Here is a 20,410-nt window from a genome sequence, read left to right as displayed (position 1 = left end):
TGGCCCACCTTACTACTTATATAGTCAGACTATAGTTCGAACCTCAGTGCCTTCGGCTATTTCGAGCAATGTACTTTGTCTCAGCTTTGGTTGTTTTAACTGCTTTTCAATGTGTCAAGAAGTACCTAATAACAGCTAATAGTACTTGCTAAAAATGAAAAGTCACGTTAAGAGTAGTAGTTACAAGGCAACATAGCAATACCTTGCTACGGTAGACAAATTTAGTTTGGACACGCCTTCGAAATCTTTTCATTTGATTAGATCCCATTAGACCTAGAATTGGTATCTCGACCAATCAAATATCAGCTCTCAAACAACATACGGTGGGTTTGCATTATGGCTCGTGGCTCCTACGTGCTTTAAAGGTCAGGAGAAAAAACGAATCATCTACTTCAATACAATTTGTTACCAGCTCGAGGCAAAGGGATCGCATACTGTTCAATGCACAATAATTTACTATAAGTGTCACAATGTTTCTGAGTTAAAAAACATTCGTCTGTGTGATAGTTAGTTTCCACTGACCTTTCCTCGCAGTCACCCATTATGATTCGGACAGTAAACTATGGAATACCATCGACAACACCAACTACCATTATGTTGTCAAAGGGGAATGGGTGTTATTATTAGTACAAAGTAACCTAAAACGTGTATTGATTTCGCGTACGAATAATATTTTCTTTGCATTTCATTACTCAATAAATGCGTAAGGAGTTATGTATGAGTAACAAAATTAAAATGTACTTTTGATCGTGCAATTCTTATCGTGCAAGTGAAATCTCAACACCCCTCCACAACAAAAAAAAATTTGATTTATTTCAAACCTTTAAAAATGTTGCAAACATTAATGATTGTAAATATTTAATTTAAAGCCCATGTTAAATCTATGAAAATTTGATTTCTAAGTAGAGATTTAACACATATCATAACTCCATAAAAACAAATATTAGAAAGTTTATTTGAAGTCAGCATAATAATTTGTTTTCTATAAAAAAAAAGTTTGATTTAATTATAGCATCATTGATCAAACAGGTTTTCCTTAATGCTGGTGAGATGATCTCACTATTTTTCTTTGCAATTAAATTAAGGGAATATTGGTCAAAGTATTAAACAATTGGTAATAATACAATGAGACAATTTTAACTGATTAATTAAATGTCATAAATTATTATGTTTGGAGAACAATAATGCTTATATATGTATCATTTGCATTATAATTCGATTAATTGGAAATATATGCATTGTAGTACTTTAAATGATAAACTAGATATCACTTCATCTATGAATATAATACACAATGATTAGAAAACTATATTTCAGTTTTCAACTGAGATAACACCATAATTTTAATTTTATTATCATTTTCGTTATTATAATTAGGATGAGGAATAAATTAATAGAAGAATATCGCATTGTATTGAATTAAATTATGAATTTCACAGGACCCCCAGTTTCATAATTTAGCATATAATGTTTTGTTATTACTATTAGTATATAACTTGCAATACATTATATAAAGATAAATTCAGCACAAATAAAATAAAACTATTTACAGACTCAGACCAATATGTATAGGCAAAATAAAATGTTATTAAATGCTTCTTGTTTTGATGGTTTAAAAAAAAATGTTAGTAATTGTACTATTTCTTCATTAAATACAATAAACTTTGCAATTTTTGCCCCAAGGTGACTGGGCTGCTCTGAAAATATTTGGCAATTTGACAATTAAGGATAAATAGTCTTGTATTATTTCATTTGAGTTGTAACTATTCCATTAACTCCTGTAAGATCAGGGTTTTGTTTCATTAGTGCAGTCTTGAACTGTCAAACATACATGGGCGGTAATGAGATATTTATTTTAAACAATTGTAAATGCCACATTTACATTTAAAATGAAACCAAATAATATTTCATATTGTCCCATAATGTGGTCCAAATCAGCCTGGGAATAATTAGCCACGGGCCAAATAATATTTAGTTTTATTTTGTAATGTCTTCACAAAAAATGTAAGCAAACCATGGTAGATTATTTCTGTTTGCAAAATGTGCATGCTAGTGTTGCATATCTAAGAAATAGGCAAGGGTACATGTGTCCATGATTGATTTGAGTTTTTGGTTGCAAGGGGGTTGGGGGTAAGGCAGCAGAAGAATGCTGATCAAGAAATCCAAGCAAAGTATTTTATCTTTTGTCTAGTTTATTATGTACATTTGAATTTATAATGTCCATTCTAACACTTTAAAAGAGAACTCTTTTGATGAAGTTATTTTTCTGCCATTGTTATATATGACCTACAGTCGAAGTATGTATGCAAAAGGAAAAAGTTATAATATTCCTTTTATTATCTTGAAATTAGGGAGAAGTACTTAGCAAGATGAGTGGTGGAGACCTATTACAAAATGGAAATGGAATCACTTCAGAGAGAAAGCTTTACCTGGAGACTCCCACAATATACAGTGGTCCTATCAGCAAAGTGGCAGGCTTTGATGTGTACCTGAAGCTGGAAAATCTACAGATTCCAGGATCTTTCAAGATAAGGGGCATAAGTAACCTCTGTAAGAAGGTACTGTCATAAAGTAACCTCTTTAAGAAGGTACTGTCATAAAGTAACTGCTTTAAGAAGGTACTGTCATAAAGTAACCTCTGTAAGAAGGTACAGTGATAAAGTAACCTCTCTAAGAAGGTACTGTCATAAAGTAACCTCTGTAAGAAGGTACAGTGATAAAGTAACCTCTGTAAGAAGGTACTGTCATAAAGTAACCTCTGTAAGAAGGTGCTGTCATAAAGTAACCTCTGTAAGAAGGTACTGTCATAAAGTAACCTCTGTAAGAAGGTACTGTCATAAAGTAATCTCTGTAAGAAGGTACTGTGATAAAGTAACCTCTGTAAGAAGGTACTGTCATAAAGTAACTTCTTTAAGAAGGTAATGTCATAAAGTAACCTCTGTAAGAAGGTACTGTCATAAAGTTACCTCTGTAAGAAGGTACTGTGATAAAGTAACCTCTGTAAGAAGGTACTGTCATAAAGTAACCTCTGTGAGAAGGTACTGTCATAAGTAACCTCTGTGAGAAGGTATGTCATAAAGTAACCTCGGTAAGAAGGTACTGTCATAAAGTAACCTCGGTAAGAAGGTACTGTCATAAAGTAACCTCGATAAGAAGGTACTGTCATAAAGTAACCTCGGTAAGAAGGTACTGTCATAAAGTAACCTGTAAGAAGGTACTGTCATAAAGTAATCTCTGTAAGAAGGTACTGTCATAAGTAATCTCTGTAAGAAGGTACTGTCATATAGTAACCTTTGTAAGAAGGTAATGTCATAAAGTAACCTCTTGAAGAAGGTACTGTTGTAAGTAACTTCTGTAAGAAGATACTGTAACAAAGTAACCTCTGTAAGAAGATACTGTAACAAAGTAACCTCTGTAAGAAGATACTGTAACAAAGTAACCTCTGTAAGAAGATACTGTCATAAAGTAACCTCTTTAAGAAGGTACTGTCATAAAGTAACCTCTGTAAGAAGGTAGTCCTAAGTAACCTCTGTAAGAAGATAGTCATAAGTAACCTCTATAAGAACATACTGTCATAAAGTAACCTCTATAAGAAGGTCCTGTCATAAAGTAACCTCTGTAAGAAGGTACTGTCATAAAGTAACTTGTAAGAAGATACTGTCATAAAGTAACCTCTGTTAAGAAGGTACTTTCATAACATAACCCATAAGAAGATACTGTCATAAGTAACCTCTGTAAGAAGGTACTGTCATAAAGTAACCTCTTTAAGAAGGTACCCTCATAAAGTAACGTCTGTAAGAAGGTACTGTGATAAAGTAACCTATGTAAGAAGGTACTGTCATAAAGTAACCTCTTTAAGAAGGTACTGTCATATAGTAACCTCATTGAGAAGGTACTGTCATAAGGTAACCTCTGTAAGAAGGTACTGTGATAAAGTAACCTCTGCAAGAAGGTACTGTCATAAAGATCTGTATGTGCAAGTACATGTATTTGCTTATTCTTCAGTGGTGAAATGAGGGGTATCAGGCTATTTTGTCCCAAGACAGTTCTCCATAATAGTTTGTCCCCTGACACTTTGTTCCCAGATAATTTGTTTCCAGACAGTTTGCCTCCAGACAGTTTGTTCCCAGAGTTTGTCCCCAGACAGTCTGTACCTAGAGAGTTAGTCCCCAGACAGTTTGTCCCCAGGCAGTTTGTCTCCGGACGGTTTGTTCCATTTTCAGATTTTGACAAACTGTATGGATGGATTGATGGATAAATTCATGTATCATATCCTGGATTATGAGATTGACAAAATAGTTTGAGAAATTTATGTAACTTTTGTGAGTTCTGAGTCTTCTATGTGCATTGGTTTAAACTACAAACAGTCTTTTGGATTAAATTTGACTATATGTTAATAACGTGCCAATTGTGTGGAATATTCACGTACATTGATACGCTTCTCATGACTGCATTAATCCTATTTCATTCCATTGACAAGTTTACTAAGATATTCAACTTATTGTGAAAACACTTGCAAGTTATAATGTTTTGGTTCCAAATATTACTTGGAAAATAATCTTAGCATAAGATAATTTTTAGTCTGTGAGGAATTGAACTTGGTGAGTGAAAATCTGAGATGTGCTAAATTTTACGAGTCTATGCTCTTAAAATAAGTAACAGAAAAGAGTGAAGACAACAAGCTTTATAAAATTTAACAAATAATTTATTTTCCTAGAATAATAAGTGAAAAAATGAGAGAAAAAACTTACAGTATTGTGAATTAAATTCAAAAATAATCCAAGAATTAAAACACAAGTCCTATCAATGAAAAGTCCTAAGTGAATCACAGTTCAAATCCCAATGAAAATCCATAATGGAAGGCGATGATGTCAGTAATAGTAAGTGTTGTACTGATGTGTCAACAGTCTCTTGCTGAATCACAGAAGATACTATTCCAATTTTTGAATTCCATATAAAATCCAGTAAATGTCTTTGTCCAAGAATTATCAGAGCTTTTTGGTATTTCCAGGGAGAACAGTCACTTGAAATTCAATAATTTGAAGAAATAAAAACTAAGCCCAAACTGGACACAACATAAAACAACTTGACGTCTCAATTGTTAAGGCATGACTGATAGAATTCTTATCATAACATCAGTTACAAGACTTAACTAAAATGCAAAACAGATTCCTGAATGGGGGTCAAAAGTTCATCTTTATAGAAGTTTGTTTATCAATCGACACATTCTTGATGTCATGTAGTCTAGGTATGACCTTGACTCAATGATTCTTACTCTGAGAAGGATAATTAAAAAAAAAATATAAAGTTGTTTACTAAAACTGTCACTGATTTTGGAACAAGGTCAGCAACTAGATACAATGTAACATATACCAACAGAGGATACTGAAGCTATTTTTAGTTGTTTCTATCAATAAAATAAAAAAATACGATAAGTCAATTGGGTCAAACTGAACTGAACTCAAGTCTGGACAAAGTCAAGTCCAGTAAACAATATTCCATTACACAAAATTCAGTGATATTTGTATTAGATAGATAGACAGATTATTATGTTACTCGGACAGATTATTATGCTCTTCATAGCAAGTATGTAATATGATTATGATGAATTTTTTTAATCATAGAATAAAATGCATACAAGGGAAATATAGGAACAATGATATTTTAAAAAGCAGCATTTGTTGATGCAATCCATTTATCTCTGTTTAGATAATATTAGCAGCACCAACAATTATTTTCGAGGTAGTGGGTTAAGATTTTGTCAAAATTTGACGTGGTGTCAACTTGTCTTAGGACAAAATGACCTAGGTCTGATATAACAATTGTCTGATGCTCTAATTTATGATCAAGAATTAGATTTACAAATTGAAGCCAAGTTTTCTCCCATGAGCCATCAAGACATGGTATAATTTTTCTGGTGTTGACACAGTTCCTCTTCATTATTCTTTTTTCATGTATGACTATACCACCATGGGGTTTTAACCAAAAACTTCTATTGGTGTCTGGTTGGTCCTTAATGAAAATGGTGCCTTTGTGACATCTGACAGTCTATTTGAACAATTCTTTTTGCTGCAGAAAATCAAAGATGGTTTCAACAGTCAGCAGTTGAAAAGAAGGAACAATCTTGTATTGGATTCCTGGAAATTATTTTTAGACATTAGAGCATCAGTCCCTTCAATGGACTCTTGCATTACTTACCGGTAGGTTACACAAACTTACTCAAGATGCTGCTGAAAGCACAGGTGATTGAATAGGGTTGATGTTTTGATGGATGAAAGTGGACCAACCCATTTACCCTAAATTCATACATGATATGCATCTACCAGAAATTGTGAATCATAAAAACTAATTACCTAATGCATGACCTTGAAGTTGAATTGGTGTTGTGACTTGCAGGTTTTATGAGATTTCATTCTTTTTCAAAATCCTTTAAGAAGCATCTGACATTAGATCTCCAGTTCATGGTATTTATGAAATGCAGTCCATATATATCTTCAACTTTACTCATTTTAAACATATTAAGGATGAAAATCATTGTTGAAAGGTTACTTCTTTTTGCAGACATTAACAACATGCCAAACTGTAATTGTGCTTTCAGAAGGTGAATGATGAAAATGGATTGTATTTAATGAGAAAGATATACTATGCTACATGTTGGTCTTTTTATTGCCAATCTTCATGTTTAAATGAGTTATTCAGGTCTTTCTTCAGTGTCTCTTAACCATCACAGTTTGTCCCCTATCCTTCAAGAACATTAATAGGGCTTACATGCTTGGTGTCCCTATCCTTCAAGAACATTAATAGGGCTTACATGTTTGGTGTCCCTATCCTTCAAGAACATTAATAGGGTTTATACACTTGGTGTCCCTATCCTTCAAGAACATTAATAGGGTTTATACACTTGGTGTCCCTATCCTTCAAGAACATTAATAGGGTTTACACACTTGGTGTCCCTATCCTTCAAGAACATTAATAGGGTTTACACACTTGGTGTCTCTATCCTTCAAGAACATTAATAGGGTTTACACACTTGGTGTCCCTAACCTTTAAGAACTTTAGTAGGGTTTATACACTTGGTGTCCCCTATCCATTAAGAACTTTAATAGGGTTTACACATTTGGTGTTCCCTATCCTTTAAGAACTTTAATAGGGTTTACACACTTGGTGTCCCCTATCCTTCAAGAACTTGAATAGGGTTTTATACAGTTTGTTCTCCTATCATTTAAGAACTTTAATATGGTTTACACACTTGGTGTTCCTAACCTTCAAGAACTTGAATAGGGTTTACACACTTGGTGTCCCTATTCTTCAAGATCTTTAATAGGTTTTTATACACTTAGTATCCCCTATCCTTCAAGAACTTTAATAGGGTTTACACACATTGTTCTCCTATCCTTTAAGAACATTAATAGGGTTTACACACTTGGTGTCCCCTATCCTTTAAGAACTTTAATAGGGTTTACACACTTTGTTCTCCTATCCTTTAGGAACTTTAATAGGGTTTACACGCTTGGTGTCCCCTATCCTTCAAGAACTTTAATAGGGTTTACACCCTTGGTGTCCCAATCCTTTAAGAACTTTAATAGGGTTTACACACTTGGTGCCCCTATCCTTCAAGAACTTTAATAGGGTTTACACACTTGGTGTCCCCTATCCTTCAAGAACTTTAATAGGGTTTACACGCTTGGTGTCCCTATCCTTTAAAATCTTTAATAGGGTTTTACATACTCTCAGTTTCTAGGGGTTTTTGTACCCTGCATATGAGAGTAAAGGTGATAACTATGTTTTCAGTGTGATGTGTGTGATATGACACACATAGATAATGATGACAGATGTGATCCTAATTATAGCGTATGACATAGCTGCCTATGTGTTAACCTTGAGATTGAGAAACTTGACTGGTTGTCCATGATTAGATGACGGTAAATCAAACCCCAACAGAAAATAACACTTCACTTCAAAATTATGTGGAACTACTGGAAAAAGCTACAGTGACTGGTGAAAAGGAGGAATGTTCTAGATATTGCTCTTGATCCTTTATGGGAAATTATGTGATTTATCCCCGTATTTACCTGCTTGGCATGTATCCCCGTATTTACCTGCTTGGCATGTATCCCCGTATTTACCTGCTTGGCATGTATCCCCGTATTTACCTGCTTGGCATGTATCCCCGTATTTACCTGCTTGGTATGTATCCCCGTATTTACCTGCTTGGCATGTATCCCCGTATTTACCTTTTTGGCATGTATCCCCGTATTTACCTGCTTGGCATGTATCCCCGTATTTACCTGCTTGGCATGTATCCCTGTATTTACCTGCTTGGCATGTATCCCCGTATTTACCTGCTTGGCATGTATCCCTGTATTTACCTGCTTGGCATGTATCCCCGTATTTACCTGCTTGGCATGTATCCCCATATTTACCTGCTTGGCATGTATCTCTGTATTTACCTGCTTGGCATGTATCCCTGTATTTACCTGCTTGGCATGTATCCCCATATTTACCTGCTTGGCATGTATCTCTGTATTTACCTGCTTGGCATGTATCCCCGTATTTACCTGCTTGGCATGTATTTCTATATTTACCTGCTTGGCATGTATCCCTGTATTTACCTGTTTGGCATGTATCCCCGTATTTACCTGCTTGGCATGTATCCCCATATTTACCTGCTTGGCATGTATCTCTGTATTTACCTGCTTGGCATGTATCCCTGTATTTACCTGCTTGGCATGTATCCCCGTATTTACCTGCTTGGCATGTATCCCCATATTTACCTGCTTGTCATGTATCCCTGTATTTACCTGCTTGGCATGTATCCCTGTATTTACCTGCTTGGCATGTATCTCTGTATTTACCTGCTTGGCATGTATCCCTCTATTTACCTGCTTGGCATGTATCCCCGTATTTACCTGCTTGGCATGTATCCCCATATTTACCTGCTTGGCATGTATCTCTGTATTTACCTGCTTGGCATGTATCCCCGTATTTACCTGCTTGGCATGTATCCCCGTATTTACCTGCTTGGCATGTATCCCCATATTTACCTGCTTGGCATGTATCTCTGTATTTACCTGCTTGGCATGTGTCCCTGTATTTACCTGCTTGGCATGTATCCCCATATTTACCTGCTTGGCATGTATCCCCGTATTTATCCATTTGACATGTTTATCCAGTTTGTTTTGATATGGTCATGATGTAGCTATTTAATACAATTACTGCTTTATCTGAACCAGAAAACTTTCATGTGAGATTTACTCAGATGAATCAACATAGAAAGCAGTTGCGGAGCTAAATATTCTCCAGAGGAAAACTATTTTCAGTGGTCCCACAGCAAATTCAAACATCACATTTGATTGATAAAATATATTTATGTTCATTGCACATGAAAGTTGACAATATTATTAGCAGCATGGCATCTTAGGTATTGATTGCAAATTTCCCAAATTTTATTGTCCAGTGTCCCCCTAATCTTGACTCCTCTGCACTCCCTGAAAATGTATTTTTTGTTAGGGAAAAATTGAAAAATCTTGCTTTAATATTTATTTAGGCACATCTGTTATTGCTAACAATGGTCAAAGTCACTTACAAACGTTTAGATGGCAGCTAATTTCTGTATTAAGAAAATGTTTTTGGTAAAGTTTTTCATTGTCTGCAGAGTTGCATTGGAAAATTACCGATGGTGATTGTTGTAATGTACAGCTCTGTGCCATATATTATTCATGAACACAGTTGTAATGTACAACTAGATGGAAACACTGCCTAGGAAAGGATATAAGAGAAAAACAAGTATTTGAGGGACTTTCCAACTTTTGTGACTCATAAAGCATAAACAGGAATTTAATTGGCTGATATTAACATTTGAAGTGGATAACAGATCATAACTTTGTCTAAAAGAAAACTGTTCAGAGACAACTGTATGAAAGTAATTATCACAGGAGGATTGTCAAAAAAATCATGTTGCATGGACCAGTGGAAAATCTTTGTGAACTAGAAATGGATGGTAGAATTTGTGACCTTTTATTGATTAATTTGAGAAAATGTTCATGTATGGAGACAGCTATTCTTTGGTTATCTCATTGCAGAAGTTTGGTGATCTGGGTCCTCATAACATGGAATGATAGGGTACTTTGACAGTTGCCATGGTAATATCTGGGTCCTCATAACATGGAATGATATGCGTACTTTGACAGTTGCCATGGTAATATCTGGGTCCTCGTAACATGGAATGATATGGGTACTTTGACAGTTGCCATGGTAATATATGGGTCCTCATAACATGGAATTATATGGGTAATATGACAGTTGCCATGGTAATGTCTGGATCCTCATAACATTAAATGGGTACTTTGAGAGTTGTCACGGTAATAAATGGGTCCTCATAACACGGAATGATATGGGTACTTTGACAGTTGCCATGATAATATTAATACTGAGAAATACATTTGATATCCTTGGTTAGGAATTGTGTTCTATTGTTTCAGGCATTTCTCTCAATATAATGACCAGATCCATGCCTTGACATGGCAGATCTAAAACTTACTGAAAATTATTGGCTATATTTGAATAAAAACAGAACTTTGTACTTAGTATTATTACAGACCTTGAAATGGCCAGCTTTATCTCCAGATCTAAAGCTTACTGAAAATTATTGGCTATATTTGAATAAAAACAGAACTTTGTACTTAGTATGATTACAGACCTTGACATGGCCAGCTTTATCTCCAGATCTAAAACTTACTGAAAATTATTGGTTATATTTGAATAAAAACAGAACTTTGTACTTAGTATTATTACAGACCTTGACATGGCCAGCTTTATCTCCAGATCTAAAGCTTACTGAAAATTATTGGCTATATTTGAATAAAAACAGAACTTTGTACTTAGTATTATTACAGACCTTGACATGGCCAGCTTTATCTCCAGATCTAAAGCTTACTGAAAATTATTGGCTATATTTGAATAAAAACAGAACTTTGTACTTAGTATTATTACAGACCTTGACATGGCCAGCTTTATCTCCAGATCTAAAGCTTACTGAAAATTATTGGCTATATTTGAATAAAAACAGAACTTTGTACTTAGTATTATTACAGACCTTGACATGGCCAGCTTTATCTCCAGATCTAAAACTTACTGAAAATTATTGGCTATATTTGAATAAAAACAGAACTTTGTACTTAGTATTATTACAGACCTTGACATGGCCAGCTTTATCTCCAGATCTAAAGCTTACAGAAAATTATTGGCTATATTTGAATAAAAACAGAACTTTGTACTTAGTATTATTACAGACCTTGACATGGCCAGCTTTATCTCCAGATCTAAAGCTTACAGAAAATTATTGGCTATATTTGAATAAAAACAGAACTTTGTACTTAGTATTATTACAGACCTTGACATGGCCAGCTTTATCTCCAGATCTAAAGCTTACTGAAAATTATTGGCTATATTTGAATAAAAACAGAACTTTGTACTTAGTATTATTACAGACCTTGACATTGCCAGCTTTATCTCCAGATCTAAAGCTTACTGAAAATTATTGGCTATATTTGAAGAAAAACAGAACTTTGTACTTAGTATTATTACAGACCTTGACATGGCCAGCTTTATCTCCAGATCTAAAACTTACTGAAAATTATTGGCTATATTTGAATAAAAACAGAACTTTGTACTTAGTATTATTACAGACCTTGACATGGCCAGCTTTATCTCCAGATCTAAAGCTTACTGAAAATTATTGGCTATATTTGAAGAAAAACAGAACTTTGTACTTAGTATTATTACAGACCTTGAAATGGCAGTCAGATGCATGGAATAATATCTAATTAGTGTACATTACAAATTTTGTATTCTTGCATCCCAAGGTACCATCGAACTTAATGTGAAGGGCTAACAAAACCAAGAATTGAGGCAACATTATAAAATTGTTGCAGTTCATGCAGATTACACTGTGATGTTGTCTATAAATATGTGTCACCACTCTGTATTTTCATTCATCATTGAGACTAAATGTCAGGGGTGAACAGCTTAATGATATTACACAGTTTTGCATGCAATCAATGAATTATTACTTTGAAATTAAAATAATTTCAGCAGACAAGGTAATTATTACTTTGAAATGAAAATAATTTCAGAAGACAAGGTAATTATTACTTTGAAACGAAAATAATTCTAAAGACAAGGTAATTATTACTTTGAAATTAAAATTATTCGGAAGACAAGGTAATTATTACTTTGAAATGAAAAATAATTCTAAAGACAAGGTAATTATTACTTTGAAATGAAAAGAATTCAGAAGACAAGGCAATTATTATAATGGACACAGGTTAAATGGGAACAAGATCTGGAACAAAATTCCATGGTGCAGGTTTTCTCCTATAAACCAGATGTTCAAAAATGGAAATGTTGTTATTAGTTACTTAAGCACTTGATGAAATGTTTATAAGAATAACATAAGTGCACACAGAAAATATCATGTGGTTTATTCTAGAAATTCCTGTTTCCATTTGGATAAGGGAGAAATATTCTGAAAATGGTGGGGAATTTTTAACGAAATAAGGTTGGTCTTGAAAAGGGGGTTATTTTTTAAATAAATGTTGGTTTTGAAAATAGGATTGATTAATTTTTTGCATTCTGTTGATTTTTTTTTGGCTTGAATTTTTCAAAATTTGAGCAAATTTTGTGATCATCTATCCTGGAGTAGACCATGGGATCATAATGCAGTACAGACAAATGTAAGCTGGCAAAACCCTCCAAGCAAGCAAGATTATTGTTTTCTTTTTACGACTGCTTTAGGTACTACATGGGGGCCCCGAGTGGCCGAGTGGTCTAAAGTGCTCTCTGTTACGGATCACTGCCATCTCATCTCTATCTGCGTAGGTTCGAGTCTCGGATTCGGCCAATGTGGGTATGTGAGAAAGCTTGCCAGTAGCTTCTCGAGGGTCGGTGGTTCTTTCCGGGGATTTCCTGGGTTCTTCCTCCAAAATTAATACTGGCCACCATGTATAGCCTATCTTGTGCTGAAAAATGACGTTAAACCCTACAACAACAACAACATGGTACTACATGTATTTTTCTTTTCTCTGTTGAAATTTTGTCCTCCATGTTTGGAAGACATGGATATGCAATAATGGCATTGTCCCCAGCCATTGAAATCCTGTGTGTATGGATATGCAATAATGGCATTGTCCCCAGCCATTGAAATCCTGTGTGTATGGATATGCAATAATGGCATTGTCCCCAGCCATTGAAATCCTGTGTGTATGGATATGCAACTTTGGCATTGTCCCCAGCCATTGAAATCCTGTGTGTATGGATATGCAATGATGGCATTGTCCCCAGCCATTGAAATCCTGTGTGTATGGATATGCAACTTTGGCATTGTCCCCAGCCATTGAAATCCTGTGTGTATGGATATGCAATAATGGCATTGTCCCCAGCCATTGAAATCCTGTGTGTATAGATATGCAATAATGGTATTGTCCCCAGCCATTGAATTCCTGTGTGTATGGATATGCAATAATGGCATTGTCCCCAGCCATTGAAATCCTGTGTGTAACACTGTATAAGAGAGATTAAATGCATCTGAATACTACGCTTTTGCAATGGTTATATTACTGGAGATTAATTTGCAAGATAAATTTTCAAAAATAATAACTGACTACATATATAGCATCAGTCTGTAAAATCATAAGATGGAAATGTTTTTGGATAAATTCATTTTACTTGCTAAATTTACACAAATTTGATGCTGCTGAAAATATTGTAGTTGTGTAAATTTTTCCACAGGCATTGGCGAAGGGAAGCCAGCAGATTGTGTGTGCATCTGGTGGAAACGCTGGACTAGCTGCAGCATACTGTGCCCAACAGATGAATGTCACTGCAAAAATTATTCTCCCGGAGAGCACGCCTGGCTTCATAGCTGATAAACTCCGGGCTTTGGTAGATATGCTATAAATGTCAAGATATCAAATACTTCATGATTTTGTCTCACCACTGGATCTGAACAAAAAAAAAGTTTCTTCAGGGCTGGTATATGTAAATCTGTTGTACAGCAGTCACATTGATAGTAATACATTAGTGAAAACATCATGAAAACAAGGTCACTGTAGCAACATTTATAGTAATACTTTAGTGAAAACATCATGAAAACTAGGCTAATTTAGCAACATTTATAGTAATAAATTAGTGAAAACATCATGAAAACTAGGCCAATGTAGCAACATTTATAGTATTAAATTAGTGAAAACATGAAAACAAGGCCAATGTAGCAACATTTATGGTAATACGTTAGTGAAAACATCATGAAAACAAGGCCAATGTAGCATCATTTATAGTAATATGTTAGTGAAAACATCATGAAAACAAGGCCAATGTAGCAACATTTATAGTAATACGTTAATGAAAACATCATGAAAACAAGGCCAATGTAGCAACATTTATAGTAATACGTTAGTGAAAACATCATGAAAACAAGGCCAATGTAGCAACATTATAGTAATACGTTATGAAAACATCATGAAAACTAGGCCAATGTAGCAACATTTATAGTAATACGTTAGTGAAAACATCATGAAAACAAGGCCAATGTAGCAACATTTATAGTAATACGTTAGTGAAAACATCATGAAAACTAGGCCAATGTAGCAACATTTATAGTAATACATTAACGAAAACATCATGAAAACAAGGCCAATGTAGCAACATTTATAGTAATACGTTAGTGAAAACATCATGAAAACTAGGCCAATGTAGCAACATTTATAGTAATACATTAGTGAAAACATCATGAAAACAAGGTCACTGTAGCAACATTTATAGTAATACGTTAGTGAAAACATCATGAAAACAAGGCCAATGTAGCATCATTTATAGTAATATGTTAGTGAAAACATCATGAAAACAAGGCCAATGTAGCAACATTTATAGTAATATGTTAATGAAAACATCATGAAAACAAGGCCAATGTAGCAACATTTATAGTAATACGTTAGTGAAAACATCATGAAAACAAGGCCAATGTAGCAACATTATAGTAATACGTTATGAAAACATCATGAAAACTAGGCCAATGTAGCAACATTTATAGTAATACGTTAGTGAAAACATCATGAAAATAAGGCCAATGTAGCAACATTTATAGTAATACATTAGTGAAAACATCATGAAAACAAGGTCACTGTAGCAACATTTATAGTAATACGTTAGTGAAAACATCATGAAAACAAGGCCAATGTAGCAACATTTATAGTAATACGTTAGTGAAAACATCATGAAAACAAGGCCAATGTAGCAACATTTATAGTAATACATTAATGAAAACATCATGAAAACAAGGCCAATGTAGCAACATTTATAGTAATACGTTAGTGAAAACATCATAAAAACAAGGCCAATGTAGCAACATTTATAGTAATACGTTATGAAAACATCATGAAAACAAGGCCAATGTAGCAACATTTATAGTAATACGTTAGTGAAAACATCATGAAAACAAGGCCAATGTAGCAACATTTATGGTAATACATTAGTGAAAACATCATGAAAACAAGGTCACTGTAGCAACATTTATAGTAATACGTTAGTGAAAACATCATGAAAACAAGGCCAATATAGCAACATTTATAGTAATACGTTAGTGAAAACATAATGAAAACTAGGCCAATGTAGCAACATTTATAGTAATACATTAATGAAAACATCATGAAAACAAGGCCAATGTAGCAACATTTATAGTAATACGTTAGTGAAAACATCATGAAAACAAGGCCAATGTAGCAACATTTATAGTAATACGTTATGAAAACATCATGAAACTAGGCCAATGTAGCAACATTTATAGTAATACATTAGTGAAAACATCATGAAAACAAGGCCAATGTAGCAACATTTATAGTAATACGTTAGTGAAAACATCATGAAAACAAGGCCAATTTAGCAACATTTATAGTAATACATTAGTGAAAACATCATGAAAACTAGGCCAATGTAGCAACATTTATAGTAATACATTAGTGAAAACATCATGAAAACAAGGCCAATGTAGCAACATTTATAGTAATACGTTAGTGAAAACATCATGAAAACTAGGCCAATGTAGCAACATTTATAGTAATACGTTAGTGAAAACATCATGAAAACAAGGCCAATGTAGCAACATTTATAGTAATACATTAGTGAAAACATCATGAAAACAAGGTCACTGTAGCAACATTTATAGTAATACATTAGTGAAAACATCATGAAAACAAGGCCAATGTAGCAACATTTATAGTAATACATTAGTGAAAACATCATGAAAACAAGGCCAATATAGCAACATTTATAGTAATACATTAGTGAAAACATCATGAAAACTAGGCCAATGTAGCAACATTTATAGTAATACATTAGGTAAAACATCATGAAAACAAGGCCAATGTAGCAACATTTATAGTAATACATTAGTGAAAACATCATGAAAACAAGGCCAATGTAGGAACATTTATAGTAATACATTAATGAAAACATCATGAAAACAAGGCCAATGTAGGAACATTTATAGTAATACATTAGTGAAAACATCATGAAAACAAGGCCAATGTAGGAACATTTATAGTAATACGTTAGTGAAAACATCATGAAAACAAGGCCAATGTAGCAACATTTATAGTAATACATTAGTGAAAACATCATGAAAACAAGGCCAATGTAGCAACATTTATAGTAATACATTAGTGAAAACATCATGAAAACAAGGCCAATGTAGCAACATTTATAGTAATACATTAGTGAAAACATTTATAGTAATACATTAGTGAAAACATCATGAAAACAAGGCCAGTGTAGCAACATTTATAGTAATACATTAGTAAAAACATCATGAAAACAAGGTCACTGTAGCAACATTTATAGTAATACGTTAGTGAAAACATCATGAAAACTAGGCCAATGTAGCAACATTTATAGTAATACGTTAGTGAAAACATCATGAAAACAAGGTCACTGTAGCAACATTTATAGTAATACGTTAGTGAAAACATCATGAAAACAAGGCCAATGTAGCAACATTTATAGTAATACATTAGTAAAAACATGAAAACAAGGTCACTGTAGCAACATTTATAGTAATACATTAGTGAAAACATCATGAAAACAAGGCCAATGTAGCAACGTTTATAGTAATACATTAGTATAAACATCATGAAAACAAGGTCACTGTAGCAACATTTATAGTAATACGTTAGTGAAAACATCATGAAAACAAGGCCAATGTAGCAACATTTATAGTAATACGTTAGTGAAAACATCATGAAAACAAGGCCAATGTAGCAACATTTATAGTAATACATTAGTGAAAACATCATGAAAACAAGGTCACTGTAGCAACATTTATAGTAATACTTTAGTGAAAACATCATGAAAACAAGGCCAATGTAGCAACATTTATAGTAATACATTAGTGAAAACATCATGAAAACAAGGCCAATGTAGCAACATTTATAGTAATACATTAGTGAAAACATCATGAAAACAAGGCCAATGTAGCAACATTTATAGTAATACATTAGTGAAAACATCATGAAAACAAGGTCACTGTAGCAACATTTATAGTAATACATTAGTGAAAACATCATGAAAACAAGGCCAATGTAGCAACATTTATAGTAATACGTTAGTGAAAACATCATGAAAACAATGTCACTGTAGCAACATTTATAGTAATACATTAGTGAAAACATCATGAAAACAAGGTCACTGTAGCAACATTTATAGTAATACATTAGTGAAAACATCATGAAAACAAGGCCAATGTAGCAACATTTATAGTAATACATTAGTAAAAACATCATGAAAACAAGGTCACTTTAGCAACATTTATAGTAATACGTTAGTGAAAACATCATGAAAACAAGGCCAATGTAGCAACATTTATAGTAATACATTAGTGAAAACATCATGAAAACAAGGTCACTGTAGCAACATTTATAGTAATACGTTAGTGAAAACATCATGAAAACAAGGCCAATGTAGCAACATTTATAGTAATACATTAGTGAAAACATCATGAAAACAAGGCCAATGTAGCAACATTTATAGTAATACATTAGTGAAAACATCATGAAAACAAGGCCAATGTAGCAACATTTATAGTAATAAATTAGTAAAAACATCATGAAAACAAGGTCACTGTAGCAACATTTATAGTAATACATTAGTGAAAACATCATGAAAACAAGGCCAATGTAGCAACATTTATAGTAATACATTAATGAAAACATCATGAAAACAAGGCCAATGTAGCAACATTTTTTTTTCTTGTATATATTGGTCAAAATATGTAAAAAGTCATTGATCTGTGTTGAAGTTATCTTGATACCATATTAATGTTACTAAAAAATCTTGGATCTAAAAAGGAAACTGGGTAAGGTAAAATTTATGATTCAATACAATATCATACCTTTATATTCAGCAAATCTTTTGGACTACATTAATTAGAATAAAGAAGATGATTACCTAATGATAATGACCTTGTTGTCTTGGTTTGAACAATGAAATATAGTTTGGTGATGTTTGTCTATTATTTTTGTAATGCATGGTACAACATGTCCTCTTCAACTTTGCTTTTTCCCAGTGATGCAGCATTTGATGTTAAAATCATCCATACTTTAAAAAAGAATTATCATAAAATATCAATAAGTTCCACAATTCATATTATAATTATTCATACTTAGAAAAAGAAGTATCATAAATTATTAATAAACAGTAGTCTTAATTATAGATGTTGAAATGTAGGATTTAATTGGAATTGGTAGTTCCTGCCTAACTGATAGCCACATACATATATGTTTACATGGTTACCAAATTTGTAAACTTTTACAGGAACATTTACAAACAGTATACTATACTCGCTCATTGGATGTGTATACACTGTAAGCATTTATCGAAATTGGAGGTCCATTGTTGCAAGCAAAATATTGTAACATCATAGTTAAGTGCATAATGTAAAGTCCTTGAAATGATGTACCATTAGAATCTGAAACTTGTGTTAAAATGACCCCAGATTTATGACACACATTGAATAGTATGATATGCCATGATTTGCTTAGAATCGATGTAATAAATTTTATAGCTACTGTAGACTCTTGCAAGATCTGTAATGTAAATGTATTTGGTTAAATGTGGCATGGTATGACTTGGTATGGCAAACCTATAATTGAATTGATGGAATACAAAGCCTAGAATTGAAATAATTGAATGGTAAACCTAGAATTGAAATGATGGAATGACAAGTGTAAAATTGAAATGATGGAAGGACAAGTGTAGAAATGAAATTATGGATTGGCAAGCCTAGACTTGAAAAGATGGAATGGCAAGCCTAGAATTGAAATGATTGAATGGCATGACTAGAAATGAAATGATGGAATGGCATGACTAGGATTAAAATGATGGAATGGCAAGCCTAGAATTGAAATGATGGAATGACAAATGCCTAAAATTGAAATGATGGAATGACAAATGCCTAAAATTGAAATGATGGAATGACAAATGCCTAAAATTGAAATGATGGAATGACAAGCCTTGAATTGAAATGATGGAATGGCATGACTAGGATTAAAATGATGGAATGGCAAGCCTAGAATTGAAATGATGGAATGGCATGACTAGGATTGAAATGATGGAATGACAGGAATTGAAATGATGGAATGACAAGCCTGGAATTGAAATGATGGAATGGCAAGCCTAGAATTGAAATGATGGAATGACAAGCCTTGAATTGAAATGATGGTATGGCAAGCCTAGAATTGAAATGATGGAATGACAAGCATGAATTGAAATTATGGAATGGCAAGCCTAGAACTAAAATGATGAAATGGCATGACTAGAATTTAAATGATGGAATGGCAAGCCTGGAAATTATGAAATGACAAGCCAAGAATTGAAATGATGGGAATTACATGACTGGGATTGAAATGATGGACTGGGAAGCCTAGAAATGAAATGATGGAATGGCAAGCCTAGAAATGAAATTATGGAATGGCGAGCCTAGAATTGAGATTATAGAATGGTGAACCTAGAATTGAAATGATGGAATGGCAAGCCTAGAAATGAAATTATGGAATGGCATGACTAGAACTGAGATTATAGAATGGCGAGCCTAGAATTGAGACTATAGAATGGTGAGCCTAGAATTGAGATAATAGAATGGTGAGCTTAGAATTCACATGATGGAATGACAAGTCTAAAACTGAGATTATGGAATGGCAAACCTAGAATTGAGATTATGGAATGGCGAGTCTAGAATTGAGATTATGGAATGGATGGCAAACCTAGAATTGAGATTATGGAATGGCAAGCCTAAAATTGAAGTGATGGAATGGTGAGCCTAGAATTGAGATTATGGAATGGCAAACCTGGATTTGAGATTATG

At 33.5% G+C, this 20,410-nt stretch overlaps 1 protein-coding gene across 1 annotated transcript in view; it reads left to right on the top strand.

Annotated features, from left to right (window-relative positions):
- Nucleotides 1–325: 325 nt before the first annotated feature.
- Nucleotides 326–20,410, top strand: part of LOC149775155 (serine dehydratase-like) — a 59,414-nt gene continuing 39,329 nt past the window's right edge. Inside the window, exons 1-3 of the mRNA XM_089943327.1 lie at nucleotides 326–365; nucleotides 2,352–2,558; nucleotides 13,789–13,941. Coding sequence (XP_089799453.1) covers nucleotides 2,370–2,558; nucleotides 13,789–13,941 — 342 coding nt within the window. The 5' untranslated portion in view covers nucleotides 326–365; nucleotides 2,352–2,369. The remainder of the gene's footprint in view (nucleotides 366–2,351; nucleotides 2,559–13,788; nucleotides 13,942–20,410) is intronic.

This window comes from Sinohyriopsis cumingii, chromosome 19, assembly GCF_028554795.1.
Source record: "Sinohyriopsis cumingii isolate HCF-2022 chromosome 19, ASM2855479v2, whole genome shotgun sequence".
NCBI lineage: Eukaryota > Metazoa > Mollusca > Bivalvia > Unionida > Unionidae > Sinohyriopsis > Sinohyriopsis cumingii.
Note: the sequence above shows the minus strand (reverse complement) of the source record. Positions and strands in the feature narration are given on the sequence as shown.